Source organism: Guillardia theta, assembly GCF_000315625.1.
Source record: "Guillardia theta CCMP2712 unplaced genomic scaffold GUITHscaffold_101, whole genome shotgun sequence".
Taxonomy (NCBI): domain Eukaryota; class Cryptophyceae; order Pyrenomonadales; family Geminigeraceae; genus Guillardia; species Guillardia theta.
The window spans coordinates 186,600-214,592 of record NW_005434573.1 but is presented as its reverse complement, the minus strand read 5'-3'; the positions used below and the strand labels follow the sequence as shown (position 1 = coordinate 214,592).

The 27,993-nt window shown below is 58.7% G+C and overlaps 5 protein-coding genes across 5 annotated transcripts; 3 read left to right on the top strand and 2 right to left on the bottom strand.

Moving 5' to 3' along the window:
• Positions 1 to 2,055: 2,055 nt before the first annotated feature.
• On the top strand, positions 2,056 to 16,233 carry GUITHDRAFT_78541 (hypothetical protein; the record flags this gene model as incomplete). Its single annotated transcript, XM_005823925.1, has 12 exons — positions 2,056 to 5,100; positions 5,146 to 5,307; positions 5,374 to 5,923; positions 6,023 to 6,243; positions 6,385 to 7,434; positions 7,688 to 7,825; positions 8,057 to 9,493; positions 9,539 to 10,065; positions 10,111 to 11,746; positions 11,832 to 12,479; positions 12,564 to 14,408; positions 14,521 to 16,233. 12 exons carry the CDS (start codon positions 2,056 to 2,058, stop codon positions 16,231 to 16,233), a joined length of 12,972 nt encoding a protein of 4,323 aa, XP_005823982.1.
• An 884-nt stretch (positions 16,234 to 17,117) lies between these two features.
• On the top strand, positions 17,118 to 19,291 carry GUITHDRAFT_89821 (hypothetical protein; the record flags this gene model as incomplete). Its single annotated transcript, XM_005823924.1, has 17 exons — positions 17,118 to 17,183; positions 17,532 to 17,599; positions 17,647 to 17,674; positions 17,723 to 17,766; positions 17,830 to 17,875; positions 17,925 to 17,995; positions 18,048 to 18,104; positions 18,148 to 18,187; positions 18,233 to 18,304; positions 18,365 to 18,486; positions 18,535 to 18,582; positions 18,626 to 18,697; positions 18,752 to 18,803; positions 18,852 to 18,913; positions 18,962 to 19,018; positions 19,063 to 19,125; positions 19,175 to 19,291. Exons 1-17 carry the CDS (start codon positions 17,135 to 17,137, stop codon positions 19,289 to 19,291), a joined length of 1,068 nt encoding a protein of 355 aa, XP_005823981.1. The 5' UTR covers positions 17,118 to 17,134.
• Positions 19,292 to 19,394: 103 nt separating this feature from the next.
• On the bottom strand, positions 19,395 to 20,679 carry GUITHDRAFT_116864 (hypothetical protein; the record flags this gene model as incomplete). The annotated part of the gene is made up of 8 exons (XM_005823923.1): positions 19,395 to 19,442; positions 19,488 to 19,550; positions 19,594 to 19,643; positions 19,688 to 19,715; positions 19,758 to 19,808; positions 19,853 to 19,895; positions 19,941 to 20,539; positions 20,587 to 20,679. 8 exons carry the CDS (start codon positions 20,677 to 20,679, stop codon positions 19,395 to 19,397), a joined length of 975 nt encoding a protein of 324 aa, XP_005823980.1.
• Positions 20,680 to 23,513: 2,834 nt separating this feature from the next.
• On the top strand, positions 23,514 to 24,846 carry GUITHDRAFT_155089 (hypothetical protein). Its single transcript, XM_005823922.1, has 6 exons — positions 23,514 to 23,583; positions 23,641 to 24,185; positions 24,296 to 24,368; positions 24,417 to 24,488; positions 24,536 to 24,615; positions 24,721 to 24,846. Exons 1-6 carry the CDS (start codon positions 23,536 to 23,538, stop codon positions 24,779 to 24,781), a joined length of 879 nt encoding a protein of 292 aa, XP_005823979.1. The 5' UTR covers positions 23,514 to 23,535; the 3' UTR covers positions 24,782 to 24,846.
• On the bottom strand, positions 24,845 to 26,739 carry GUITHDRAFT_116862 (hypothetical protein; the record flags this gene model as incomplete). The annotated part of the gene is made up of 7 exons (XM_005823921.1): positions 24,845 to 25,061; positions 25,110 to 25,510; positions 25,557 to 25,787; positions 25,835 to 25,898; positions 25,942 to 25,999; positions 26,044 to 26,242; positions 26,293 to 26,739. The coding sequence occupies 7 exons, from the start codon at positions 26,737 to 26,739 to the stop codon at positions 24,845 to 24,847; spliced, it is 1,617 nt and encodes a 538-aa protein (XP_005823978.1).
• Positions 26,740 to 27,993: the final 1,254 nt, after the last annotated feature.

Below are 27,993 nucleotides of genomic sequence, written 5' to 3'. Positions count from 1 at the left end.
ACGGAGGCTGACTGACTTTTGTGAAAGAGTCGAAGGTCAGCAGAGTCTCCATAGTAGCTGGAGAGGTAGGAGGCGAACAAACGGAGATGCTCGCAAGAGGGCAAGCTTGCGCCTTCAGTGATGCTCCCATCAAACTGTGTACATGCCGGTTTAGCTTGTTCCTGCTTTGTTTTGCTTGAGGCACTTTTTACCTTCTGCCAGTAAATCCTATTAGATCAAAGTAGTCGCGACTTGCACGTCCCTCGATTGCATCGAAGAGAGCCTGGCGGTCGAGGGAGTTGAAGGCGTTCTTTGCATCCAAACTCACCAGCACTGTGGGGTTGGCAACACGGCTGGCGATGCCGGGTCTGGCGATGCCGGGCACTTCTCGAGCCAGAGGACAGCTCCTCCTCGGACTTTGTCCAGTCGCCCGAGGAGGAGCCTTCGCGAGGCGTCTCCGTCCCTCACTGTGACGTCACGCGCGGATGCCTCCGGAAAGCTCGACACCACTGGGGTGCTTGCTGCTGGTCCGAGCTCGCCTGCTTCCTCCCCGGCATCGGTCGGGTCCCGCCGGTCCTTGGCCGCATTGCCGCGGCGTCGCCGCCGTCACGGGCGGTGTTGGTCTCGGCTACCGCTGACTCGGAGGCTAGCCTCGGAGGAGGACTACCTCGAGCGGTACCGTGTTCCTGTGTCCAGCCTCCCTCCGTCCGCTCAGGCTGCCGCCCCAGGCGGCCGGGGGCCGGGACCCCCGGGCAGACGCCGGCTCCTTGTCGGCGGCTGCCCTTTCTCCGTCCGCGGCCGCCAGCTTTGTGGCAGCAGGAACAAGCTAAGCTGCACAAAAACGGTGGCACAAAAAACAAACAAGACCAAAAGTAACCATGACTCCTGGAGGACTGGATGCGTCCACGGTTACAGGCTCGAGCGGACCCCCGGGCAGCGCCCGGGCTCCTTGTCGGCGGCTGCCCTTTCTCCGTCCGCGGCCGCCAGCTTTGCGGCGGTGGCACCGTCACTGAGCGGACGTACGGTCTCGTCTGACAGTGCTCCGAGCCTGTCTGCCGGATGCCTCCGGGTATCGTGTCGTGTCTAAGGGCCCGGGATTCATCTCGGACGCAGTCCCCTCCTGCTGCCGTTTGTTTTGCTTGACTCGCACTTTTTACCTTGTGCGAGTAAAACTCACCCCCTGCTGCTTCAACCGTTACCCCTCCTAGCGGCACTGTGACTGTTGCTTGACTCTCCCTGCTTGTCTGTGACGGCGGCCGGGTGGCCCTGTGGGTGTGCATTGGATAGTGTTGTACGTTGCGATGATATGCCCCGCGGCCCCTCCGAGTCCGAGCCGCTGACTGGGCCGTGCCCGGCGGTGCGGCAGTGCGCGGCCGGGCGCGGCCTCCGACCGGCCTGCCGCGGGGCCCGGCCGGGCCCCGGCCCGGTCATTGCCACTCAGTGACTAGTATTGGCGTTACGTTGGCAGTTACTGCAAGTCCAACGGAAGGCGATGGCGCGAGGGGAGAAGTGGAGAGGTGAGGCATGTCGCACATGCTGCTGTTGGTCGCATGCTGAGTTCATCTTCCTCTCACCTCCTGGACCTGCTGCCTTCTCGTTCCCCGATCCTCCTTCATTGCCTGCCTCCTCTCATCGTCACTCACTCGTCCCGTGCACATCAAAAACAATTCACGCCAGCCTGTCCCTTCTCACTTGACATCTGCTTGCTGGACTGACCTCTTCGTCCAGCTGCTCTCTCCTCGTCTACTTCGTTGCATATTCCAAGGAAGCAGCTCACAACCACGTAAGCTCTTGGTTCTTTCTTCCAACCGTTGAGCTACACATCGTTTCCTGTCCTTCCTCGCCAGAGCAATGTCTCGAAAGCAATCAAAGGTTTCACTGGGCGGAACGCTTGACAGTAAGAATGTAGTGACTGTTCCCTCGAACCCTGGCGGAAAGTATGCCAAGACCCGCACAGGCGGCATGTCAGGAGAGTTGGCACAAGAGGGCATCATGACCACAAGTCAACTGATGCAGATGAACTCAGTGGCGATTAGCGGGAAGACTGACGTTCCTCCCATCATAGAGCTGCTCAACATGTCTGACTACACCCATCAAGTCAAATCCATCGTCCCCGTGGACGAGCCAATCTTCCAAGCGTCTCCCTCATCAGTTGTTATCCGCCAGTTTGAGGCGCTGGACGTCATCAAGGTATCCATCAGCCTCAGAAACAACGACGACGTTGCGAGGAGAGTGAAGATCCTTCGCCCTGAGAGTCACTTCTTCGACGTCGAACTCTCCGACAAGCTTGCTGCCAGCAAGATAGCTCCAGGCATGGATGTGCAATACACATTGGTCTTCACCCCAGAAGAGAGAATCGACTACTTCTGCGACCTCGTCTGCTGCACTGAGCGTGAGAAGTTCGTCATCCCTGTGAGGGCGTACGGCATGCGCGGCTGGCTAGACTTTCCTGACGAGATCGTCTTCGAGGGAGTTCCAGTCAAGGCAGAAGGGAGCAAGACTATCCTAGTGCGCAACATAGGGGAGGTTTCATGCACCTTCTCCCTCTCCTGCTCAGAGCCCTTTCGAGCCGAGCCTCCTCAAGCGATCGTGGACGCGGGTCAGAGCCTGCAGATCACGTTCTTCGTCACGCCGACGAGGAACGGAGACGTTCATGGTGAAATTCACGTGAGGTATACTAGCGGGGAGACTGTGCTGATTCGTGCTCGAGCGGAGGCGGAGGAGATCGCCGTGCGGCTTGACTCGCACGCGGTGCTGATGGCCCCGACCTACGTCTCCCTCTTCTCGCAGAAGAAGTTCAGGATTCTCAACCGGAGTGACGAGACGGTTGAGTTCTGCTTCAAACGGTTTGCGAGTGCGTACGAGGAGGCAAAGGCGAGGCACCACGAGGAGAACGGATGGACAGTGGGAGACTTGAGCACGGACTCAGCGGTCCTGGACAACAAGAGGATGTTGTTCGAAGACGACTCGTTCGCCATCGAGCCGCTGCATGGCAAGGTCTGGGCAAACTCAGAGCTCGAGTGTACCGTTACGTTCACGCCCTCCTCAGCGACTGAGGTCTCTTCCGTCGCCTTCTGCGACATCGCGGGGAAAGAGAATCGCCTGCAGATTCAGTTTCAAGGAAGAGGCATCGGGCCCAAGGTCAGCCTCTCCTACAACGTGATGGACATCGGGGAGGTGTTCATCAACTCGGTCAGCGAGTACGACCTCCAGCTTGTGAACCAGGGGGAGATCGAGGCTTACTTCGAGCTCCTTCCCTGCGACTCCGTCTTCGGCTCTAAGTTCACCTTCGAGCCCTCCAAGGGCGTCCTGGGCGTCGGGCAGAAGGCGGAGATCAGGGTTCTCTTCTCCTCGGACATCCTGGGAGAGTTCAGCGAAGACTTCAGCTGGTCGCTCTATGGCACCCCCCTCCCCCTCCATCTCTCCATGCGCGGCAAAGTTATCGGGCCGACGTTCCACGTGGACGAGGAGCTGCTGAACTTCAGCCGCTGCTCAGTCGCCTTCGTGACCTCGAGGAGCTTCCACCTCTTCAACACCTCCGACATCCCCTTCAACTTCCTCGTGCGAGTCCCTGGGGACGGAACCCTCCTCAAGCGCGAGTTTGAGATGATACCCGAGACAGGCACCATCCTCCCGCACGGGAAGCAGAAGATCCAGGTGGACCTCATGCCTCTGGGGGCTCGAGACTACAACCTGGACCTGGTGGTGGACATCGAGGGAGTGGGAGAGGAGCTCGCGGCGATCAAGCTCAAAGGTCTCTCGATCGTCCCCGACGTCACGGTTTCCAACGCAGAGCTTGACTTCGGCGAATGCTTCCTGCGCTACCCCTACAAGAAGATGATCGAATTCGTCAACCACTCCGACCTCCCCGCCAAATTCGAGCTGCAGCAGCAGGACGAGATCTCCAAGTGCGTTGCTCGCTACGAGCTTGACTACAGCAAGGGGACCATCGAACCCTACAGCCAGCGAGTCCTCACCGTCTCCTTCACCACCGAGAGGCTCGACAAGGTTCAGCTGCCCATGTTCTTCGTCGTTGTCGGGAAGGAGGAGCACCCCCTCGAGGTTCAGTGCATCGCCAGGGGCATCGGCCCGCGGCTCACGCTGACGCCCACGAAGCTGAACTGGGGCGACATCGACGTGCTCAAGGACTCGGAGAAGACGGTGAAGGTCAAGAATGACTCGCTGGTGCCCGCAGAGTTCAGGGCGCTGGTGATGAAGAGGAACAGTCGCTTCCGCGTCGATGCCTCGTCCGCCACCCTCAGCCCCGGCGAGGCGACAACGATCAAGGTGGTAGCGAACCTCGACGACACGCAGCACATGAAGGACGAGCTGTGCCTGGTGGTCAAGGAGGGAGGCGAAATCAAAGTACCGCTGCTAGCCAGGGGGATCGGGACGACCATCCGGGCGAAGGAGCTGGAGCTCGGGAAGCAGCCGGAGGTCGACATGGGCAAGCAGTTCACGTGCCGACCCTGCTGCCGCTCCTTCATGATCACCAACGACGGGCCGAAACCTCAGACGCTGTCATGGTACAACCTGAGCGCCCACGAGACGCTGACGAAGCTGAAGGCGCTGAACGCGGAGAACGATGCAAACAAGAAGGGAAAGAAGAAGGACGACGCTGAGCTGTCGGTGCCAGAGTTCTTCCACGCGGAGATCAACGGGCTCCGAGAGCCCTACATGCTCGAGCCCGGGGCGAGCGCCCTGGTGGAGATCATCGGGATGAGCAAGAAAGCAGGGCGAGTGACGGAGAAGCTGAGCTGCAAGAGCAAGATGGAGAAGGAGCAACGCGACATCATCGTCTTGACCGTCACCACTGACTTCATTGACCCCGCCTGCGACTTCTCCCAGCCCTCCCTCTCCTTCGACTTCTTCTACTCCCCCGACACCCCCGCAGGCTCAGACCTCTCGCAATCCGTGACCATCACCAACGTCTGCAGTCTTCCTCTCGAGTGCTCTCTCAAGTGCTCCGGCCTCCCCTTCTTTATCGAGCCCTCGGACCTTGACCTCCAGCCCGGCCAGTCAGCTCCCGTCCTCGTCAACTTCGACCCCTCCTACAAGGGCGACCGCCTCTCCGAGGTAGTGAAGCAGACCATTGCCGTCTCCTTCAACATGGGGCCCAACGTGAACCCCAAGAGCGAGCACGCGAGCGCGGGGCAGCACCCGAAGAAGGGAGTGGTGGAGCTGGTGGGCTCGATCAATTTCCCGAACATCAAGTTCGACAAGACGGAGATCAAGTTTGGCGCGATCCTAAACGACACGTCCAAGCGCGTCAAGGTGCGATGCTCCAACACGTCGCTCATAGACGCCAAGTTCTGCTGGTCATTCCTCGTCTCCGACATCAACGACCCCAAGAAGCGGCCAGGGAGCTCCAACACAGTGATGACGGTCTCGCAGAAAGAAAGCCCCCTGCCCGTCAACGCCATCTTCGACATCATTCCCATCCGCAGCTTCCTCCGCGCCGGCCAGTCGGAAGACATCGAGTTCATCTTCTTCGGGCATGCCAACCACAAGTACAAGGCGCTCGCTGTGTGTGAGGTACAGGGGGGCCCGGAGTATGAGCTGAAGCTGGAGGGCGAGGCCTCGTCGATCCAGTACAAGCTTGACAAGACGATCCTTGAGTTCGGCAACACAATCTACGACAAGCCTGCGGTAGAGGAAGTCACCATCTTCAACACCGGCAAGGTCAAGTTCGACTTCTTGGTCCGCTCCGACCAGGTCGCCCCTCCCACCCGCATCAAGGCGACGCCCTCGAGCGGCGTCGTGCAGCCGTCGGACAGGGTGAAGGTGCAGCTGGAGATCACGCCGGGGGTGCCGACGGTCATCACGTCCTCGTTCAGCATCGAGATCGCGCACTTCGAGCCTCAGCTCGTCATCGTCACAGGCAAGGGCATCTTTCCCCAGGTTCTCCTCAGCCTCCCCCGCCAAGACGCCGACAAGTTCGCACGTCTGCTACTGGAAGCTGAGAAGCTGCTGGGTACCTCGATGCTCGAGAGCCTCGACACGAGCAGGACAGAGGGAGGCGCCGCAGACGTCACGCGCGTAGGGACGAGCGACACGATGGAGATGAGCGAGGGCAATGCGATGGGCGCGCGATCGAAGACGAGCGTCTCACGCCCATTGACCATGTCGATGGAGACCTTCCTGGCAACCAACCCCTTCATCCGACAGCTGCAGTCCGAAGCTGACTGCCTCCACATGCGTGAGTGTATCATGCAGGTCGTGGCTGAGAAGGAGGAAGAGCTCGAGAACAGGCGGGTGCGCAGGGTCTTCAGTGACCAGCAGCAGCAGGAGGAAGGAAGAGACGCTCAGGGCAGCGTGAAAGAGTCGCTCTCGCAGGGCGACTCGGACCTGATGCGCTCCTCCTCGGCCACGGGCCCCTCTGCCCCCCCAGGCCCAGGCAAGGAGACGAGCGGAGACAGCTCGCTGCTAGTCACGCAGGACTTCACTCTAACGGAGTACCTGTGCGACTTCGGCAACGTCATCCTCGGGCAGCAGCTGCAGCGGAACTTCCGGGTGACCAACGTTGGCTTCTGCTTCGTCTCCTTTGAGTTCCCCAAGTCCGTTCGCTCCGCCATGACTCAGTTCGGCTTCCACGTCGAGCCCGAGAAGGTCAACCGCCTCCCCGGGGCTCCAGACTTCGAGTCCGTCGACTTCTCCGTCACTTTCAACTCCGCGAGGCCCGGCATGACCACCGGCCTCATCTCCCTCGCCGTCCCGGTCGCCGTCAAGTCAGGACCCAAGGTCACCATCCTCCTCCGGGCCAACGTGACCCTCCCTGATGTCCACATCTCCTCGGACTCCCTCAAGTTCGGCAACGTCTTCCTCGGCCACAGCCGCCACGTCACTCTTCAGCTCAAGAACGTTCGCGAGATTCCTGCCGCCTGGTCCTTCGGTCAAGCCATGCTGGCCGAGCAGGGAGGGTCGAGCAAGCCCACGCAGGAGTTCACGGTTGTACCGAGCAAGGGGGTGCTGTCGCCCGGGGAGGCGTGCAACGTTGAGGTAGTGTTCCACCCTCGCGTCGCTCGCTCCTACTCCGCGAGGATTCCCCTCAAGGTCGCGCAGAACCCCAACAAGCACGTAATCCGCCTCCTGGGTCAGAGCGACAGCCTGCGGCTCCGCTTCGACCCTCCGTCGCTCGACCTTGAGCCGATCCATCCACATGTGATGGAGACGGAGAAGAGGGTGAGGGTGTACAACGACTGCGAGACGAGCATCGAGTTCTTCAGCCTCGACTTCAACGAGCAGTATCTGCAGGAGGAGGAACTGCTCATGGGAGCGTACGGCCTGTACGAGCGGGAAGCTTTCACCTTCTCCGATGTCGCTCTCCTCCCCCTTCGACCCGCAGGTAGTGGAGTGCAGGAGCGGGTGCTGCAGGAATACGAGAAGGTGAAGCCCAAGGTAGAAGAGAGAAGGGAGACTGATGAGGGAGAGAGGGGAGAAGGAGAGGAGGAGCCAGTTGCGAACGAGCAAGCACCGATGGAGGAGGAAGACAAGGGGCAGCGAGAAGAGGAGGACGCAAGCAAGTCAGTCGGTCTGTTGCAGGTCAGTCTGTGAACCTTGTTCTCCTCTTCAACCTCCTGTTCTTTTCTCCTGCTCCTCTTCTTTTGCTTCGACTTCACCGCCGCCACCTCCCCTTGTCCCTGGCTCTCCTCACTCCCTCTCAACATCGCTTGGTTGACTCTGACGGCAGCCCATCGACGCGCATGAGGACAAGCGAAGTCTGTTTGCTGTCTTCGGGCATCCCCTCGCGAGCCCCTCCGCCTTCGCGCGTCAGCTGGCGGACAAGTACAAAGTCAGCGTCCTCGACCTGGAGGAGTACCTGCAGGCGCTGCTGCAAGAGGCGGGGGTGATGCCCTTCATGGAGGAGCAGGAGGGCGAGGAAGGGCCCGTCAAGGTTCCCGTGCCCAACAAGTGGCAGCTGGACCCCAGCAAGAAGCCTGAGCGAGCGGCAAAGCGAGTGCAGGAGACGTTCTTCCCTCCCGAGCCACCGAAAGAGGAGGAAGGAGAAGGCGGAGAGAAAGCAGAAAGCGGCCGGGGAGAGGAGGGGGAAGGGGAAGCAGAGCCTCGAGTAGTGGAGATGGAGGAGTGGATGAGTGAGGGGCTGCTCGCAAGTGTGTTGGACGACAAGCTGCTGGAGCTGCCCTACGTGCGAGGGTGCGTGGTGACGAACCTCGGATCTTCTTTGCTGCCTGACGTCAAGATGGTGGTGGAGGGTCTTGACAAGGCGATGCGAGGAGGAAACGCTCGCTTGTTCCTCCTCTCCCACGAGCCCGAAGAAACTTCTGACGTCACCGGCCCCGAGGAAGCGAAGCCCGCTGATGCCAACCTTTCGGAGGAGCCGGCAGAAACGCTGGAGGAGGGGGCGGAGGACGAGGGTCTTCCTTCCCCCGAGGAGAAGGAGGCGGAGGAAGAAGGTGGGGCAGGGGCAGAGACTGAAGAGGAGGAGAGAGCAAGCTTCAAGGAGGAAGAAGCTGAGGATCAGGTGGATGCGAAGGACCTTGAGGAGCTGGTGCAGGCTTTCATGGAGAAACAGAAGGTGATCATCGACTTGTTGGATCCGCCAGCGCGGGAGGAAGGGGAGGGGGAGGGGGAGGCAGGAGAAGCTCCTCCTCCTCCTCGCTCCCTCAAGCTCCTCCGCCTCCATCGGGTGGGCAAGCAGCGGATCAGCGACCTCGTGCTTGAAGGCACGGCGTCGCTTCCTGACCCCTTCCCCCTGTGCGGACCCGCGCAGAAGCTGAGGGTGCCCAAGGCGTATGACCGGGAGATGGTGATGAGACCGGGAGGACGAGGCCCCCGACAGAGCATCCGCAACTTCTACATCCTCACTCCTCGTGCTCGAGAGGCTGCGAAGGAGAGCGAGAAGGGAGAGGGAGAGGGAGAGGGAGAGGGAGAGGCGAAGCAGGCGAAGGAGGACCTGACGGAGGCGTCAAGATGGGTGATCGAGGCGAAGTCAAGCATCGAACTTGTGATTCGCTTCCGAGCGACTGACACAGGGAGGTTTGAGTCCTTCCTGGGCTTCGAGATCGTCGGGGGAGGATGGAGCACCCGATCGAAGCAGTTCTACCTGCCATGTCGCGGGTTCAGCGCGTATCCTCAGATAAGTCAGAGCTACCACAGCCTCTTCTACCGCAAGACCAAGTCGAGGGCTGCAGGTCAGATCATCAGCAGGCAGTACGTGATCAGCAAGGAGACGTTCGAGTTCGGGCCCCTGCTGGTGGGCAAGTCGAGGGAGGAGAAGGAGAAGTTCCCGGAGAACCAGGACAAGTTTCGCATCACCAACTCAGGTCTCTTTCCCCTCCACGTTGACTTCTGCTTTCTCTTGGATCGCGACCAAGAAACCTTCTCCGTCGAGCCCGCCTCCCTCGACCTCGCGCCTGAGGAGACCCGAGACATCACCGTCATGGCGTTCCCGCAGGCGACGGGGGAGAAAGAGGACAAGCTCATCTGCAACATCGCCAACAACCCTGAGCCCGTTGAGATCAGAGTCAGCTGCCTTGGCGACGTTCCCACCATCGTCACGAACCTCTCGAAGAGGCCGGAGGAGGAGGAGGAGGAGGAGAACTCGGGCCCCATCAAGGTCGAGTTCCAGCGGCTGCTGCTCAAGCGGAAGGACTCGCGGGTTATCGAGCTGAGAAACGCGAGCTTGCTGCCAGCGCGCTGGAGCCTAAAGGGGGTGGAGGAGGCGGACGGGTTTAACGTGGGCGAGGAGTTCTCAGTCTGGCCGACCGAGGGCACGCTGCGCCCGGGGCAGACGCAGAACGTGACCATCGGGTTTGAGGCGCGAGAGAAGGGGACGTGGGAGAAGCCGGTGAGGCTCGAGTGGATCGACGCGGAGGAGATCATCAAGGAGCCGAGCAAGTTGGAGTTCCTGGTGACCGCCGAGGCCTACGAGATCGACTTCGTCTTCGACTTCCCCAACGGCGACGGGCTTGACTTCGGGGTCCTGCGGGTGGCGGACGGGGGGAAGGAGAATAGCACGCAGAAGTTCAGCATCCGCAACCAGGGCAAGTACCAGCTGGGCTATAAGTTCGCCTTTGCCCGCCCCAAGCGCAACTTTGCGGCTTCCTTCTTCACGGTCCAGACGGTGTCGATCAACCCCGCGCCCGAGGAGGAGGGCTACGAAGGGAAGAGCGAGGGAGTGCTGGGGCCTGAGGGGACGGCGGAGATGATGGTGGTGTTTGAGTCAAAGCAGGAGGTGGAGTTCAAAGACAACCAGGAGCTGCGATGCTACGTGACGGAGCTGCTGACGGGCGAGGAGATCCTGGTGATCCCCGTGAAGCTCAACGTGAGGAGCGTCTTCTCCAAGTACCGGGTGCTCCCTCAGAAGGGCATCGCCTTCGGCAGCCTCGTATACGACTCCCTCAAGTCTCGCACCTTTGAGATCGTCAACCAGGGTGAGTTCGACTTCTCTTTCCGCATCTCCTCCATCTCCGACCGCTCGCGCCCGCCGACGTCCTCGGAGGAGGAGGCGGCAGCGGAGGAGTCAGCGGACGGCTCTCTCAAGGTCGGCAACTTCCTCGTCTCTCCAGTGTCCGGCAGCATCGCGCCCAACGGAGAGAAGCAGACTGTCACGGTCACCTTCACTGCTGAGGGTCAGCGAACCTTCCGCGAGCTCCTCGGCATCAGCGTCTCTGAGCGAGACCCCAGCCTGGACCCCCTCGGCCTCCCCTACGAGCTCACGGGCGAGAGCTGCGTGCCCGGCCTGCTCAACGACGACTTCCTGCAGATCTTCGAGGAGGCGGCGGTGCTAAGGAAGCCGCCGGCTGACCCGACGGAGCTGATCAGCAACACGTTCATAGAGGAGGAGCGATGCTTCTACTTCGGCCCTCGGCTCGTCAAGTCTCGCTCCGAGACTCGCATCAAGATCGTCAACCCCACTAAGGTCGCCATCACCGTCAGCCTCCAGGTCACCAACAAGACCGACGGGAACGCGTTCGAGATCCTCGCGCCCGACAAGCTCTCTATCCCCATGCACGAGCACAGGTACGCGACGGTCTTCTTCGAGCCCTCGTCCCTCCAGACCTCCATCGCGCTCTTCGAGGCTGTGGTGGAGGGAGGAACGGACGACAGGACGAACCGCCTCTCTTTCGAGCTGCGAGGTGACGGGACCCTCCCTCGCGTCTCCATCATCATGGGCAGCCGATCGCCGGACGACAAGCAGGTGGAGATGGAGTCAGTGATCGTGGGCAAGGAGGGCACGCATGTGTTCAGCATCAAGAACCATGGCATTCTCCCCGCCACCATCAAGTTCAGCAAGGTGCTGCCGGCGGAAGGCAAGGACGAGGACCTGGTCAAGTCCTTCTTCTTCGCTCACAGGGGGTCCGAGCTGCTGCTCAACAGCCAGGAGGAGCGGAAGTTTGAGGTTGTGTTCCGCCCCAAGTCTCGCAGGGAGTACCTCGCGCTGCTCGAGGTCTCGGTGCATCACAACGAGTACGAGAAGTCGGTGCTTCGCTTCCACGGGGAGGGAGTCCTGCAGGACCTCGCCTACGAGCCCAACGTCAAGAAGGGGATCCAGCTGCCGCCCGTCGTGCTGGGGGAGACGCAGACTATGAGCTTCACTGTGAGCAACACCACTGACTCTCCTCTCCGCTTCTGCGTGAAGGACGTCAAGGATAGTCGCCTCCTCTCCTTCTCCCCCTCCCTCGGTCACCTCCAGCCCGGAAGCTCCAAGCAGCTCCAGCTCGCGCTGTTCGGAAAGCATGTGGTTGCTGGAGGACGTACGTTTGTGACGATGGAGTACAGAAAGATTCGATACACTGAGGATGAGGTGAGAGGAGGACAAGGAGGAGGAGGAGGAAGAGGAGGGGCGGGGGGGGGGGAAAGGAGTTGTGGTGTTGATGACGTTTTGGCAGGTGTACGACTGGGACAACAGCATGAAGGAGATCACGTGGATGGAGGATGGTGGCGAGACCTCTTTAGTGCATGACGTGGAGGATGCGGATGCTGAGCTGTTTCCTTCTCCTCGACATCCTCGTCGCAAGAAGCTTAAAATGGTTCGACCCCATCCCCCTCCTCCTTCTCCTTGTGATCATTTCCTGCAGGTCACCAAGGTGAAGCCGGAACCTGCATGGGAAGGGATCAAGAAGGCTGTGGAGGTGACGCCCGTGGAGGGAGAGGAGGCGACGAAGGAGGGGGGCAGCGAGCAAGAGGCGGAGGAGGTGAAGGAGGACGAGATCAAGATTAACTACACGGTGGACTACCTGAGGTACAAACTGGTGACGGAGGATGACTCGTGGTCCCCGGAGCAAGGGCTGCCTCCTCTTCTCTTCTCTGAGACTATGATGTACCGCGAGCGAGTTCACAAGCTGGTGCTCGAGAACGTGTCGGCCGTGGCCCTGCACATCGACTGGAAGGTTCTGATGCCGGACGGAGAGGAGGACGTGGACCCGCAGTCTCCCTTCTCCGTGGAGCCGAGCTCGACCGACATCGCTCCTCGCACCCCCTGCGCCTTCACCGTCAGGTTCGCTCCCGTCGAGGTCGACAACTACCAACGCAAGATCGTCGGCTTCATCCCCAACTTGGACCTCAGGCCGGAGGAGGAGGCAGAGGGCGAGGGAGAGAAGGCGGAGGGAGAGGAAGCGGAGGAGGTCGTGAAGCCTCCGCAGCCCATGCCAGAGTTCAAGGTGACGGGCAAGAGTGCACGTCCCCTGTGCCACGTGGAGCTGGAGGAGAGCGACTGGCTGCGGGGGGGTCGGAGGCCTCCGACGCTGGAGACACCGGGGGGGAAAGCGATCGACGCAGACTCGCGGGTGATCGAGTTCGAGTCGCTGGGGACGAAAGTGAGGAACACGCGGCACTTCTTCCTCATGAACCCCACCAACATCTCCTACAAGTTCCGCTGGGAGTGCGAGGACGGGACAGGCGCTGCCGTCGCCCACCTGGCCAAGGCATTCAAGTGCGTTCACAAGGAAGGGATCGTGCTGTCGGGGAGGAAGACGGAGATCGTGTTCGAGTACACCCCCGACACTGACACCCTCCTTGAGTCCTTCTGGCGCCTCCACATCCCTGAGCACAAGATCTCGGTGCCCTTCATCCTGGTGGGGCACGTGAAGGAGCCGCGGGTGTACTTCGACAAGACCTTCTGCAACTTCAACTCGCTCCTCCTCCACCACAAGGCCTCGCACACCGTCATGCTCGTCAACAAGGAGCACATCCCGTTCAGCTTCGCCTTCGACGGGAAGACGTACGGGGCCGAGGAGGTTCCTCCGGTCGTCTCCATCTCTCCCTCCAGCGGGACCGTCGCCCCTGACTCGGAGCTCGCGCTCACCGTACAGTTTATGCCCAAGGTGGAGAAGATGTACAACTTCAACGCGGTGTGCTCGGTGAAGAAGAAGGCGACGCGGCTGGCGATCAACATCAAGGGGGAAGGCTTCGACAACCACGTCAGCGTCGTGCTAGAGGACGAGAGTGGTCAGCTCCCCATCCTCCCGGCCACTCTCAGCGCCATCGACTTCGGGGAGGTTCACGTCAACGACTGGAGGAAGAAGGTGATCAGTGTGACTAACAAGGGCAAGTACCCCATCGAGTACGAGTGGCTCTCGGAGAAGCACCGGCTCCTCACCATCAAGCCCGAGCGAGGTCGAGTGCTCAAGGGCGACAAGGCTGAAGTTCAGCTCGCGTTCCACCCGGCCTCTGACGCGAGGATGATGAATCACCCGGTGCTGCTCAACATCATCAACGGCCCCAAGTTCTCCTTCGACGTCTCTGCAAGCGGCAGGCGGCCGCAGCTGAGCTTCTCGAGCTACAAGGTGGCCTTCGGGCCCTGCTTCCTATACCGGCAGGGGGTGGAGCCCAACGTGTACGTGCTGCGAGTGGTGAACGAGGACACGCAGGACATCAGCTACGACGTGAACTTCGACAACAAGCCGCACCTCGAGATCGATGCTCCTCCCACCAACCTCTCCCCCGGCGCCATGGAGGAGATCCGGATCGTCTTCATGCCCCGGGAGCTCAAAGAATACCGCGAGAGCATCGAGTTCAAGGTCAACGGCTTGTACCGCATCGAGGTGGAGGTGACGGGGTCAGGGCACGAGTGCGACGTCTCCCTTCTCAACCCCGGGCAGTTCAACCTGGCACTAGGAGCGATCAAGGTGGGGACGATGACGGAGAAGCGCGTGAGGATCAAGAACTTCTCGCCTGTGCTCGCCAAGTGCTCCATCGCTGAATCAGCTGCTCGCCTGCAGGAGATGGGCATCTCCCTCCACCCCTCCAGCTTCTTCCTCAAGCCCAAGGAAGTTACCGACATCGACCTCTCCTTCAACCCACAGCAGCGCATGCTTCCCTTCGCCGAGGACCTGCGGCTCGAAGTCGGAGGCCTGCTCAAGACCGTCATGGTCATCAGCGGGTCAGCTGTCGGGGTCGAGCTCAAGCTGGAGACGGACATGCTCTTCTTCGGCGCAGTCGTTGCCAAGAGCAGGACGACTCGCAAGGTGGGCGAAGAAGAGGAGAAGGGGAGGAGAGGGAGAGGATGAGAGAGAGGGGGGGGCAGGGGGAGCAGCAGGGGAGGGGAGGGATGAAGCAAGAGCATGACGATTGAAGCAGGTTCAACTTGAGAACGTCGGAGACATCGGGACCAAGTGGCGCTGGGCATCAGATATGTTCGCTCCTGACTTCAGCGTGGAGCCAACTGAAGGTTTTCTCAACCCCAACGACGAGGTGACCCTCGAGTTTCGCTTCCACCCTCAGCAGGTTCATGACGACATCCGACGCGACTCGGTCCCCCTCTACGTGGAAGGTGCTGACCCTCTCTCCATGACCGTCACCGGCATCTGCGTGCTCCAAGAGCCGCGCGAGGACGCCATCACCTTCCTCACTCCCGTGCGCAAACCCCTCACGGTCGAGACGCCTCCCATCGAGAACCCCACGGACATGCCATGGCGGCTCGTCCCCACCGTAGACCACGAGTACTGGTCGGCCCCAGAGATCTTCGAGATCCCTCCCGGGAAGTCCAGCAGCTGTCAGGTCACCTACTGTCCTCTCCTCATGACCGACGCCGGAGGGGAGCAGGAAGAAGCCTCGTCCTTCCAACGCGCTAAGGTGCACACAGGGAGCTTGTTCCTTCCTCTGCCCAACGGAACGGCCGTGCTGTTCAAGCTGGAAGGGCAAGCGACGCCGCCAGAGGAAGCAGGGAGCATCGAGAAGGAGGTGCAGTGCAAGGCCTCTCACCGCGAGCCTCTCGCAGTCAAGAACTGGATGAACCGGCCGCAGAGGTTCATCGTGAGGATCGAGCCGGAGCCGCAGGGGACCACGACCCTCAAGGGAGCGAGCTACATCGACGTGCCCGCCAACGCGGAGCGAACTTACACGCTCTCGTTCCACACGTTTGTGGAGGGGAGCACATCAGCTCGGGTGACGTTCACGAGCGAGGAGACGCAGGAGTATCTCTTCTACAACATTACCTTTCGCGCTCAGGCCACCAAGATCCTCGGCTCCTTCGACCTTAGGACGCAAGTGCGGCAGCCCAAGGAGCTTGAGATCAACCTGGCGAACCCGCTCAAGGAGGTGGTCACCATTGCCTCCTCCTGCGACTCCAGCGACGTCATCCTCAAGAGCGAGTATCAGCTGCGCGAGTCAGGCGAGACGCCCTGCAAGCTCATCTACCGTCCTCTACTCCCTGACTCCGGATCAACGGCCAAGGTTACTTTCTCCTCCCAGGAGCTCGGGGACTTTGTGTTCGAGCTGAAGCTCATCGCGACCCCTGCCAGCGCAGACAAGTCAATGCAGATGAAGGCTTCGCTGGGGGGCTCCCACAAGGCCACCTTCCGCTTCCTTCACTTCCTCAAGTCCGCCGCGACTTACCAGTGCCATGCGGACGACCCTGCCTTCTCCGTACCCACCACCATCTCAGCACCAGCAGCGACGGAGGAGACAGGCGTGGAGGTGGAGGTGGAAGTCACGTTCGAGCCCAGCAAGCTCGGGGAGTGCAACGCCAAGTTAACGCTGCAGTCGGATGAGGCGGGCGAGTACCTCTGCATTCTCAACGGCCATGGGCTCCCCCCCAACCCGCAGGGACCCTTCGACGTGGCGGGGACGCTGAAGCTGGAGTTCAAGAACCCCTTCCTTGACCAGGAGTCGTTCGAGCTCAAGACAGACTCCCCGGCCTTCTCGCTCAAGGAGGAATCGATCCGCGTCGAGGGCCGCGCCAAGCACTTCATCGACATCACCACGACCGACAAGGAGGCGAAAGGCAAGCTGATCGTGTCCTCCCTCAAGCCCGACTATCCTCCTTGGGTCTACTACCTCAAAAGCGCGTGAGCGCCCGGGCCTGTATAGTGTAGCTGACGGTGAAGTCACTGCCTACACTGACACGCGTCACCTTGATCACAATAAATCTCTCGAGTCACAAGTTACCCATCAGTGAGTTGACGACTCAGTGACTGACAGGCTCTCACCTCGCCGCTGGGAGCCGCAGAGCACTGCCTGGGGCGGGCCCGGCTCAGTCGGCCCATGCGTACTAGAAGAGCAGATGCGTACCTATAGAGGCCAAAGTTTGTGTGGACTGGGATGGCCGGTGATGGCTCGGAATCTCGTGGGGCTGAAAAAAGAATTCTTAGAGCGATTATGAATGTTTGCCTAATATTTGAAACTTCACAGAATACTAATTAAAAATGTGAAGATCCGTCTGAAAATGAAGCGTGTGTTGTACCAATATTTTCGCGATGGGGTTTGTTATCGAAGAAATGTGATATTTATCTCCAAACTAATCTGTATTTTATAAATTTAATATGTATAATTTGAACTCTGACAACACAAGAACCCTTAGTGGAAGGGAAAGGAATTTCCCTATGGCCTCTGATCCGCCCCATGCGACGTCTTTGCTCGGTGTAAAGGGAGGGTGGGGGTACCCACCTACCCCCTTCGAAACTACGCCCCCAAGCACATAAAGACGATTTAGACCCCCTTGCTAGCCGTGCAATACACCGGTGGTCTGAGGGCTAATGGGGGGTAGTGATCTCGTTCACGACAACTAGAGGGCGAAGGAGGTAGCAGTTGGGGTGGGTGGAAAGGTCCGGTGGAGGTAGGTATTCAGATGGGTGGGTAGTGGTGATCCGACCAGGGGTCATTTGCCACACAAGAAGAGAGAATGACCGGTGGGGTATCCCTGCGGGGTGTTGATTCCACAAGGGGGTGGGTCATCCAAGCGTGAGGGTCTGTCATGGCCGCAGGCGGCGTGAAGCTTGCAGTCGCTGTCGCGCTATGCGCAGGTGAGGGGAGGTGAACAATACGTGATGGCAACATGATGTTCAGAATATGAGTCTCTCAACGTCACCAATATCACCAACATCGCCTTCATCGCTATTACATATTACCACCACCATCACCATCTTGATCCTTCGCGACTTCGACATTCTCGATCTTTTGTGGTGTCACAATTTCGATCTGCTCGTCGTCTAGATCTAACATCTAGTGCCACTCGTAACCATCCGTTCCTCTTCCGACTTGCAATGTTTCTTCTTCATGAAATGCCAACCTCTCAAAAAATCCTCACTCATAAGTGTCGGATTGTGTTAGACTCAAATGTTTTTGTGTGGGTTTGACGCTTTTGCGTTCAGCTCTTCTATGCATTAGCCTACAAGCAGTCAATGCCGAGCAGCAGGAGGCTCCAAGGAGCGAGGAGGAGGTTGGGAACTTGTCTGTGGCATCCAAGAAGCTGATTTACATTCCTAGGAACGAGCTCCGCCCAAGGTGGCGAAGGGTGAGATCCGGACGAACGGGATCCAGAGCGTTGAGCCTTGTGATGCAGAGCAAGAGGCCAAGAAGCCAGCTGCAGAAGTCTGCAGCTTGAAGGTTGAGACCCGCTTGCAGTGTGCGTCCTGCCCTAGATTGCTTGACTGGCCTGTCCCTGGGCAGGGTGATCGCTGGAAGAATTACCTCACCCAGAGTGAGAAAATGTGGGGTGAGTGGGAGGATGCAGCTGAAAGATGCGCGCGTGATGCTCCGATCAGGCGGCGCCTTCGCACGTTTGTGCGCACAAACGATTCTTCACCCTATCGATACTCTCAGAACGCGCAGACAGGTGATGCGAAGTTGGCGTTTCCTTGCTCGCCCATGACATGAATGCTGGGTAGGTGCGCGGAGGCCTGAGATCAAACTTTGGCGATCTCTGCAAGGGCATCGTTCCTCAGGTTCGAGCAGCTTGGCTGGGCCTTCCTGTGAGTTAGGATGCAGATGATCGGCGCCATGCCTGCTGGAGCCCTTCAATTCATCGGTCGAGCTCTGAGAGCGCGCGTAGTCCCTTCTGATTGCCTTACAGTATATGAGAAATCCAAGAAGGAATTGAACGCGACGATCAGCGATAAAGCTCTGGGCTGGGCGAAGCCATGGGGTTAGTGCAGGCTGATGCAGCAGCAACGCAGGGTGGCATGGTCGTTGACTTGGTGTGTAGTTGTGGAGATCTGCTCGGCTTCTCTTGGCGCCGTTGCTGCTTCTGCTATCAGGGTCCCACAGGAACGCATCAAGCAACCAGTTCAAGCCGATTTGTACAGCAACTGGATCGAAGCCTGCAAGGTGATGGCTCATTCTGAAATTGTTCCCCGCGTTAACATCCGACGTCAGGGGAACTGGAACGAGAAGGGGGTCTCAGCCTTCTTCGTCGGCTCCAAGGTCGATCTTAATGTTTGACTCCATGGGAGTGACGCCGATGCAGGCCACCGTCTTGAGAGACGTTCCCTGGAATGCGTTCTCCTTCATCTTCTTCAGGATGTTCAAGACGGTGAGTGTGATGGAAGGCGAAGTGCGAGGGCTGAGGCCGATCCAGTTCTACGAGCAGCAGTTCGACAAGTCGCTCAACCAGCAGGAGACTCTCGCCATGGGAGCGCTGGGAGGTGAAGCATGTGTGTGATCGGCTCGCGTGCTTTACTAATGCATTGCAGGTGCCCTCGCCGCTATCGTGATGACTCCTGTGGACGTTGTAAAGACCAGGTTGATGACGCAGGTGGATTGAATGCGGTCTCCTACTAGCTGGTCTAATGGAATCAATCAGAAACCAGACGCGGACGGCAAGCTTCCTTATCAAGGGCTCGTACAGTCGATAATGAAGGTGCTGTTGCTGTGTCGTGCTTCCGTGGATGAGGTTGCTCGCAGATTGCTCGTGAGGAAGGCTTCTTGGCCCTGATGAAGGGATGGATTCCAAGAGTCTTCTACCTTGTACGTGTTGGCAATCCGCCAACTTGTCGGCTGACTCTGCGTGTTTCAGGGTCCGCTCGCTTCCATTGTCTTCTCCATGTACGAGTACATTGGCAAGACTATGCTCCTCCGCCGTGGACCCAACTGGTGCAGGTCAGTAGGTGAAGGTCGATGCTGCATCCTTTGACTTGGTCTCAGAGTCTCTCCCGTCAAGTGAGCTCAAGGCCATCCGACGCCGTTCCTCATAACTCCCTGCTTGTTTGGTGTAGACGGAGAGCGCGAGGAGCTAGTTACTCAAGAAACGATGGGACCCAAGTCTCCGACGTAGTGGCTACCTCCTGTACTCGCGTCAGCTCTCGTTGCCTGTGCCGTTGCATCTTCACCTTCGCCTTCCTCTCCACCACTTCTCCCCGGATCCCAACCACGAACCACGCATGGCTCGGCACCTGCAGGGCTCAGTCAGGCAGGCATGGCGATGTTGTCGCTCACCAGACTGCCGTAGATGTTGCCGGGGGAGTAACCATGTTCGCACCTCAATCCTGTTAGGAGCGTGAGGAACAAGGCGTCGTCTCCCTTGCTCGACCTTGACGAGCCATGTAGGAGCGAACCTCCTGCAGTGAATGAGAGGGGCAACAGACGGCAGGCTCGACAACCTCGCGGCACTCGAAGATGGACATCACCTGCGTCATGTCGTCGTTGATGTCCTGAGCCAGACGTCACCCTCTCGCTCGGGACACTCGAGGCAGACCCCGACATCGAAGACCCGCACAAGTTGCTCGCATGCTGACATGCTGCCAACCATCAGGAGAGAGGTAGGGCAAAGAGGGGAGGGGTACCTCTTTGAGGGTTCGATGCCGATGCCGTATGGGCGCGAGACGATGCCGAGCTTGACGCAGCTTCTCCCCTGGCTTGCCATGCGGACCATCTCCTTGACGATGAGGTCCTGCAGCTCTCCTAGTGCCGTCCCGTAGATGGCATGCAAGCGAGTGCGCGCGATGTGGTCAAGCTCAACGGGCTTGGGGCTCAACTTGTAGAAGCGAAACTCCTCAAAGAGCCTCTCCGAGTAAACCCCATCAGCTTGAAGCAGGTTGCCCGTGCGGAGGAAGTCGAGGACCCGGGAGAAACACGCGGGATCTCGATCAAAGAATAGATCCCAGGCAACATACGCTTGCCGCCCCAGATGCATCTCGACCAGGGAGTTGGAAAAGGTTGTAACGTCGAAAGAGAAGCTCTCAATGTTACTCAACGGTGCCAGCCTTGTCGCCGCCTCCTGCCGAACTACACCTCTCATGGAACTCTGCCAACCAAAATTCTCTTCCTTACCTCGCGCTAAACCATCGACATGCACGTGTCCTTCGCTGATGAACTTTAGGATGAAGGCTTCGGCGTTGCTCACCTCCATGGCGATCTGATGGAAGAGGGACTGAGGGTCCTGCTGGGGCATGAGTCTAGGAGAGCAGAGGATCAGCCGATCAGATTCACCGCATCGAACATGGTGCGAGCTGACGTGCGGAATAGCCGACCTCCGACATCCAGCATGACCCTCCGCTCCCTCCCCTCTAGGCCGACCTCCATGTCCAACTCCGACACCTTCCCGAGGCGGACCTGAGATTACTACTATAAAGTTTACTCAATAATAAAAAATATATTTTATCGGCTTTGCCGCCAATTTGCCATTCGCCCTTTGGACCAACGGACCCCCTACGACCCTACATTATGACCCCCACCCTCAAAATACCCATTTATCACCCCACAATTTAGCAGATGGTGGAATACACCACCCCTGTGAGGGATATTCCTTCACCCAGACAGCCGACGAGCATGGAGAAACTCGGGCATGCTGGGTTTGTGAAGGTGAGAGAAGCGAAGATGGAGGCAAGGGGAGGGAGGAAGAGAGAGAGTGTGTGTGATGGGGAGGGAGGGAGGGAGGGAGGGAGGGAGGGAGGGAGGGAGGGCTTAGAGCCGTGCTACGAGGATCATCTGGATTTGTTCGAGATGTTTGTGTTCCCTAGTGGGGTAGTTGTGCTGGTCTCAAGCATGACTGAGCGTCTCTATACTTACAGGCGCAGCAAGTTTTACAGAAGATACTCAAGGACGGTGGAAAGATTCTTGCGGAAGAGAAAGTGAACGAGCTCTGCAACGCCATTCTCGCAGACTATCAAGAACTCACGGCTTCCGCATCTCCCAAGAAACTTGAGAATCTTCGAGCTGATACTCCTTCTACAGTCGAGCAGGATAAATCTGCCTTGCTTGGTACACGCGTGATTGTGTGAAGAATGATGATGTTGTAACTTCCTGTATGCACAGCCAAACTTCCCTCCGTGAGCTTCCTCGCACCACGTGGCAAGTTCGATGTAGAGGTTCGAAGGGCGTCCATTAGACTCATCGGCAAACAAGGGGAGACGGCCTGCTCGGTTCCTGTTAGCAGCGTGAGCCGCTTGATGAAGCTTCCGGTTCCCTCCGGTTCGCAGAAGGTCAAGACCATCATCTGTGCTGCCCTGCTGTCGGAAGCTGTCCCAGTCGGCAAGTCCTCTACCAAGTTCCTTGCGTTGCAGTCCAAGGAGACCGACAAAGTCCTTGCTGAGCTGGTGGCACCTCAGCACTTGCTGCCGGAGAGGTTTGATGGGTCAGACCTTCAAGACATTCCTTGTGTCCTCCTCCTTAAATTCCTGCAGTCTCTCTGTAATCTAGCAGTCGATCAGCAAGACCCGAACTTGTTTTGCAGCATCGCGAATGATGCGGCTGTGAAGTGTAACATCAAGTCGATTCACGATGGTTTCTTGTTTCCACTCCGTGCGGGGTTGTTTTTCATTCAAAAATTCCAATGGATTGACAAAAGCGATATTCAAAGTGCCGAGTTTGACTGTATCACAAACCGAACAGTAAACCTTGTCTTCAAATTGAGCAACGGTGAGAAATGCGAATTCTCCATGATCGCCAAGGACGAACAACCAAGAATACAAGAGTACATCAAGGCGGCTAAGTTTGGAGCTCGAGAACAAGCAAAGGATGTTCAAGATGACAAAGTGAGCAAGGTAATTTAACTTGAGCTTGTTGTCAATGTCCTCACGCCACGTAGTCAAAGCAGGAAATCGCAGAAAAGCCTCCTGGAACCGAAGCAGAACAGTGAATTAGAAACTTCTGCAGAAGTGATTCGTTGACACCGATGGACAGGATTAGGGACGAAGACGAAGACGATGATGATGACGAGGACGACGACAACTTTGAGTGTAGCGCAAGCTCAGACGAAGAGTCAGATGGATATGATGCAGGTAGGAGGTTGATTGCGAGGGGATGTGCAACTCATGCGTGACGCATAAGACTGACCCGATCGTGCAGTGGAGGCGATGGAGGATGCAGAGGCAACCGGCGATGACTCTGAAACTCAGTCGGAGGATGAGGATGAGGATGAGGATGAGGAGGATGAGGAAAAAGAAGGCGGGGAGGCGGTCAACCCCTGTCAAGGTGCATGAAGACGGTCCTTACAGCTTTCAGGTATTGACATGAGCGGCAGGCGTTGAGGTGGCTGAAAAGCGTGAGAGGCAAGATGAGACGGAGGAAGAGGAGGAAGAGGAGAAGCCTCCGGTCCCTAAGCGTGGAAAGATGGCCTACGTTCCTGGATCAAGTGCGTGAGTAAACTCCGTGGCAGGGAGTCTTGAGATTGAAGGCCGGTAAGCCTCCTCTGAGCCTCTGAGCCGCCTTAGTGACTCCGGGACCGTCACCGTACGGTACGGTAGTCGCGGCGGCGCCCCCTGTCCGAGTCCGTCGCCCGCCAGGCCCCGGGGCCCGGTGCGGCCGCCGCCGCGTGACGGGCGGCCGGGCCGGGCCCATATAGTACCGTACGGCCGTCACCCATTCAACCGTTGGGCTGACTCAGTGAGATCATCGGAAAGTTGCCTCAGCCGGGCCGCGCATCCCTGCGATCATCATCATCATGGCATCCTACTGGCCTCTTCTACTCTCCTGATTACGGTCCTCGTACTGATTTTTAATTCAACTTAACTGAGTTGAGTAAAAGAGCGAGAAGCCCTCAAGGCTCAGCGATCGCCGCGGCTCACCGGGCCGATCGACCGGGCCCGGGCTAACCCGCCGCCGGGCGTCACTGTCCAGTGACGGTCACGCCCGGGCCCCCCGGCCGTTACACCGTTACATTTTATACCCAAGATGGCCTTTCATTTAGACAGCGCTTTGGACAGCTATGGCGAAGATACGAGAGGAGAGAGGAGAGAGACGATGGGAGAGAGAAGATTGGAGTGATCGGCCAGAAGGGACGAAGGAGGGGGAAGAAAAGGTGACAAGATAGAGATTTGAGAAGGGAGAAGGGAGAAGAGCAAGTGAGGTTGAAATATTTGAAATCAATGCATGAGAGCAATAGGCCTTGAGATCGGGATGTTTCTGACGCTCCTCTCAGCTCATGAGGGTTTGATCAAGATGGGAGTGAAAGACGTGGGAAGCATCGCCTTACTGCTCCTTGCTGTGGTGAGAGAAGCTGCAGCAGGTTGACATATACGCGCTGACGTCAGCCTTTGCCTTTAGGTTGCAGTCTTGGCGCTCGTCCGTCCACGTCCCTCCAAGCCATCGGTCCTCTTCTTCCCCTCGTCATCTTTCCATCACGAGCATCTTCGTAAGCAAGTCCAACAAGCTCTGCGGGACGGCAGACGTCGACAAGCAGCACTTGAGGAGGCCGACAGATCGCATGTGCTCGAACATGCGCTGCAGGGCGAGGAGAACTCGCTAGGAGCCGAGGGGCTTGACCTCGCTGACTACCATGAAGCGATTCATGATGCCGACCGGGGCAGCTTGAGGAGGAGAAGAAGCCTGGGTGGGATCGGCACCTACCCGGGAGGTCAGAGCACTGGGGGATCGTCGGAATTTACTGAGGAGAACCTGAGGACGCATCGTCCACTGACCGGGAAGGAAGAGATCATGGCAAGTGAGATGCGACACAAGATGTGGCAGGTGCTCGACGGGGGTTGCAAGTACGCCAACACTACAGAGGAGCTAGTTGAGTGCGTCTCCTCCGCTGCATCCCTCGACCAGTCGGACCCTCTCGACCAGCAAGCTCTCAACATCGCCAAGAGGTCATCCCCCCATGTTCTTTTGTGCTGCCTCTTGCCTCCCCTTCTCCTCTTCTCTCTACTTTCCCCCGTCTCCCATCTTATTCCCCCGTCCTCGTTAACTCTGCCCGCAGGCAGTGGCATGCTCTACGACGTCCAGGATCGGAGGAAGTCAGCGCTGACGACAAGGAGCCGTCGCTAGAAGACGTGAGTTGAAGCAGCTCCTCTCCTCCCTGCTGCTCACGGCTGTGCCAGGTCATCGCGTTCAATTCACAGCCAGAGGATCTCGATGTTGCTCGTCGTCGCATGCGCGGGCTGCAGAATCAGGTGAGCAGAGCTCGGCAGTCTCCCAGATGACTGACAGCTGCCGCTAGCTGGACGGGATCGTCAACCATCGCAACTTTGACAGCGAGCATCTCACCCAGGAGACTAACGACTTTTGGATGGCACACACGTGAGAGCCCCGCTTGTCTCTTGCTCCTCTCTCGCTGCTGCTCCTGTGCTGCCTCCTCGCTTGTTGACCTTGAGCTGCTTGTCGAGTCCTCTTACACTAGAGCAGGCACAACCTCTGCTGTCGTGACTTCATGGACACGGAGTGTTCGTCACCATGTAGGTTCTAGAAGGGAAGGAAACAGGATCAAACAGGAGCACGTTGATAATTTAATTCATTCCTTGCTTGTCTTTTAATTTGAAAATCGAGTGCTCGGAGAGGACTTGTGTGGATACCCGTTCCTCTCAGCATAGAAGGAGGGGAGCGCGAGGAAGCTCGGGTCTGTGGACATGTCCACGTTCTCCATCTGCATCACAGGCGTTGGGGTCGCGCTGTCTGCCTCCCCGATTGCCTGCGCGTTTCCTGCTGCTCGCAGTGACTCCACCAGCGCTGGATCCGCTTCCTCCGTCCTGCACTCGAGGGGTCAGTCTCTCACACAAGAGCTGCTGCTGGCCTACTTGTTGAGCGCGTGAACGAACTCGTAAGGAGCTTCGGTCGCAGACTTGAAAACTTCGCCGAAGACTTTGATGCATCGTCCGTGTATGTGGTCAGGTTGCATCACCGTCGTTCGCGTGTGGTAACAGCGGTACTGCCCGTCAACCCGCTCGTAGAAGCGAGCGGAGATGTGGAGCTCATCAGGAGGGGAGCTCTGGTCAAGGTAGTACCCGACGTACTTGTCGTTCTCTGCCGTCGGCATCTGCGTCGGAGACCCATCAAGGTTGGCAGTCTCGATGAGGACCCAGGGGGTTTTGATCGACCCGATCCACTGCGGCATGCGGAGGCGCATGTGAGAGACGAGGTAGGGCACGCCGTGCTCGTTGAGGTCCACGAAGACGTGGATCTGACACATACGGGTGACCTGCGAGGTAGTCAGGCAGGCCCATCCCCTCCACCCCACTTCTCACCACGCGCGAGAGGCTCGAAGTAGTCCTCGAGCTGTACTCATGCCCCACATCCCCCGTGATCCGCTGCACCACCCGCCTCGCTGACTCCGTCCACGCCATGGATGAGATCGCCCGCTGGATGAAGGGAGGATGCGCGTTCGCCTGGATCCTCTGCATGGCCGCGTCGACATTCCAAGGGAAGGCTGTCGAGCAGATCTCGTCGAAGTAGAAGGTCGCGCTTATCCTCCTCAGCTGCGAGCTCAGGGTCAGCGAGGGCGTCAGAGGTCGAACCCACTGACTTCGTTGCGAGATCGAAAACGATTTGGACAGCGAGGGATGCTCGGGACGAACGCGTCTGCAGCGCTGAAGACGCAGGTCAGGGCGATAGCTGCGGGTGTGTCGTCACCTTGGAGGACGAGGAGGAGAGCTGGACTTCTCCTGGAGGATGAAGGCGATCTTGTCATCTGTCGGTTGCGTCATGCGAGTTGCAGCAGGCGAGGCTCATCACCAGGGGAGACATGGACTGGAAACCAGCAGAATTCTGTGAAGGTGATTCCTCGACACATGTACTCCTTGTCCACACCCCGACAGGAGACGTCGAGGAAGGTCGCAAGCTTCGCCTCGAATTGCTCCTGCATCAGCGCCTCGGCCTTGCTCTCTCCTCCTGCCAGCTCTCCTGCTTGAGCCTGTCTGGCGACCTTTCGGACCTGCGGGAGAAACGGATGAGAGGGGACTTGGACCGCAACATCCTCCTCACCTTCCAGAAATCTTTGAAGTGAATGAAGTGAAGGAGATTCTGTCCAATGATGCCGACTGACGGGGAGTCTCGGTACAGCATGTCGACAGCCTCACTGGCGGCTACGACTTGCAGCTCAGGCAGCGAGCACACGACGAACAGGAGCGAGCGACTGGAGAGCATGCCATGAATGAAAATCTGACTGTCAATAGAGGCCTGAGACGTCTTCGGAGTCCTGAGAAAATCTGCGTAACTGTTCTTCTTGGCTGGCCTCGTCTCGTCGCCTGTCGGGCATGGCCTCTTCAGCCGGAGGTTGCGCACATGAACTATCGCGTCCTCGTAGAGCTGCAGGATCGTTCGGCGAGACTTGAGCTTGCCCTTCTCTTCCGCAAGAGCTCGAGGTTGTACGGGAGTCACGGCATCCAACGTCTCAATGAGCGCTTTGGTCGTCCGACGACAGTCAGACATTGCCTCTCCTCGATAGATACTAGATCACCCTGACGTGTGCCGATCAAGTTCGCCCCGCAACACCTTGGTGTAGGCTGATCATGGCAACGAGACCGGATGCGATGGGCTAAGACGAGAAGGCAGGGAGGAGCGAAAGATAGCACGAGAGATGCTAACGAGGACGAGAAAGTAAATGGAAAGCACAAGAAGAGGGGAAGCGGAGAAGGAGAAGGCAGGGGACAGAAGATAGGAAGTAGGTAGGAAATAGGAAGTAATACAACAGAGACCAGGGGAAGCTAAAGGAGGGGGCGCTAAGCAAAGGAGGAGGAGCAGAGCGCTAAGCAAATGAGGAGGAGGGCGCTAAGAGAGGATGGCGGGGGGTGGGGGTCAGAGGCAGTTGAAGCCTGGTGGGAGGGGGCTAAATATTGAGGGTAGGGGTATATTTTAAGGGTGGAATTTGATGGTCATTTCTATATCGAAAAGGTGGTGGGGGTACCTCAATCATGGGGTATTTCTGATCTCGAGGTCAGCAAGCTTGGGTATAAATTGGGGGTGGGTGGTAAAATCAGACCAATGGGGGGTGGGGTCATGGCATCATAGTAAGAAGGCTAATCACCGTTATGACGGTTATGCGACCCACTGACCCAGCGAGTCACCGTTATGACGGTTATTCGACCGGGTGACCGCCGGTACGCCGCCGTAGCTTCGGCCCGGCCGCGAGCCAGGCTCCCGAGCCTCCGTGACGGGCCGGCACTGAGCCTGGGAGTGCTGACTCGGATTCAATTTAAGTTACAGTACCGGCCGCCGCCGGGCTCGGCGTGGGCCGCGGCCGTACCGCCATGACTCGATCATCGGATGACGCCGTTCCGTTGAAAGTTTCCAGCGGCCCGGCGGCCGCTTACCGGGCCCACGGGGGCCACCGTGTCGGCTCCGGGCGGGACGGTGGGCCGCGGCCCGGCGGCTGAGTTGGACGGTCCGATCCGATCATCGCCCGGGCCGGCCCGGCTCACGCCGGCTGCCACGGTGACGGTTCACACTGGTGACGGCGGACCGACACTCCGGGCAGTGACTTGAAGCCGGTACTTGTGGCTGGCACGGTCACGGTGGCAGTCCGAGCCTGTGACCGTCCGGCCCCCGGGCCGCGGAACTCCGGGACTGAGTCCTCGGAGCCGGCCGGGGCCCCGGCACTGTGAGTGCCCGGGGCGGGCCCGCTCTCGCCGCGATCCCGAACGAGTCAGGGCCGCCGCCGCTCAGTACAGTACGGTACCAGTCCGC

Coding starts and splice junctions, on each gene's coding strand:
- GUITHDRAFT_155089 (XM_005823922.1), top strand. CDS start 23,536: ATGGGAGTGAAAGACGTGGGAAGCATCGCCTTACTGCTCCTTGCTGTG. Junction 24,369..24,416: donor AGGAGCCGTCGCTAGAAGAC/GTGAGTTGAAGC, acceptor CGGCTGTGCCAG/GTCATCGCGTTCAATTCACA. Junction 24,489..24,535: donor TGCGCGGGCTGCAGAATCAG/GTGAGCAGAGCT, acceptor AGCTGCCGCTAG/CTGGACGGGATCGTCAACCA.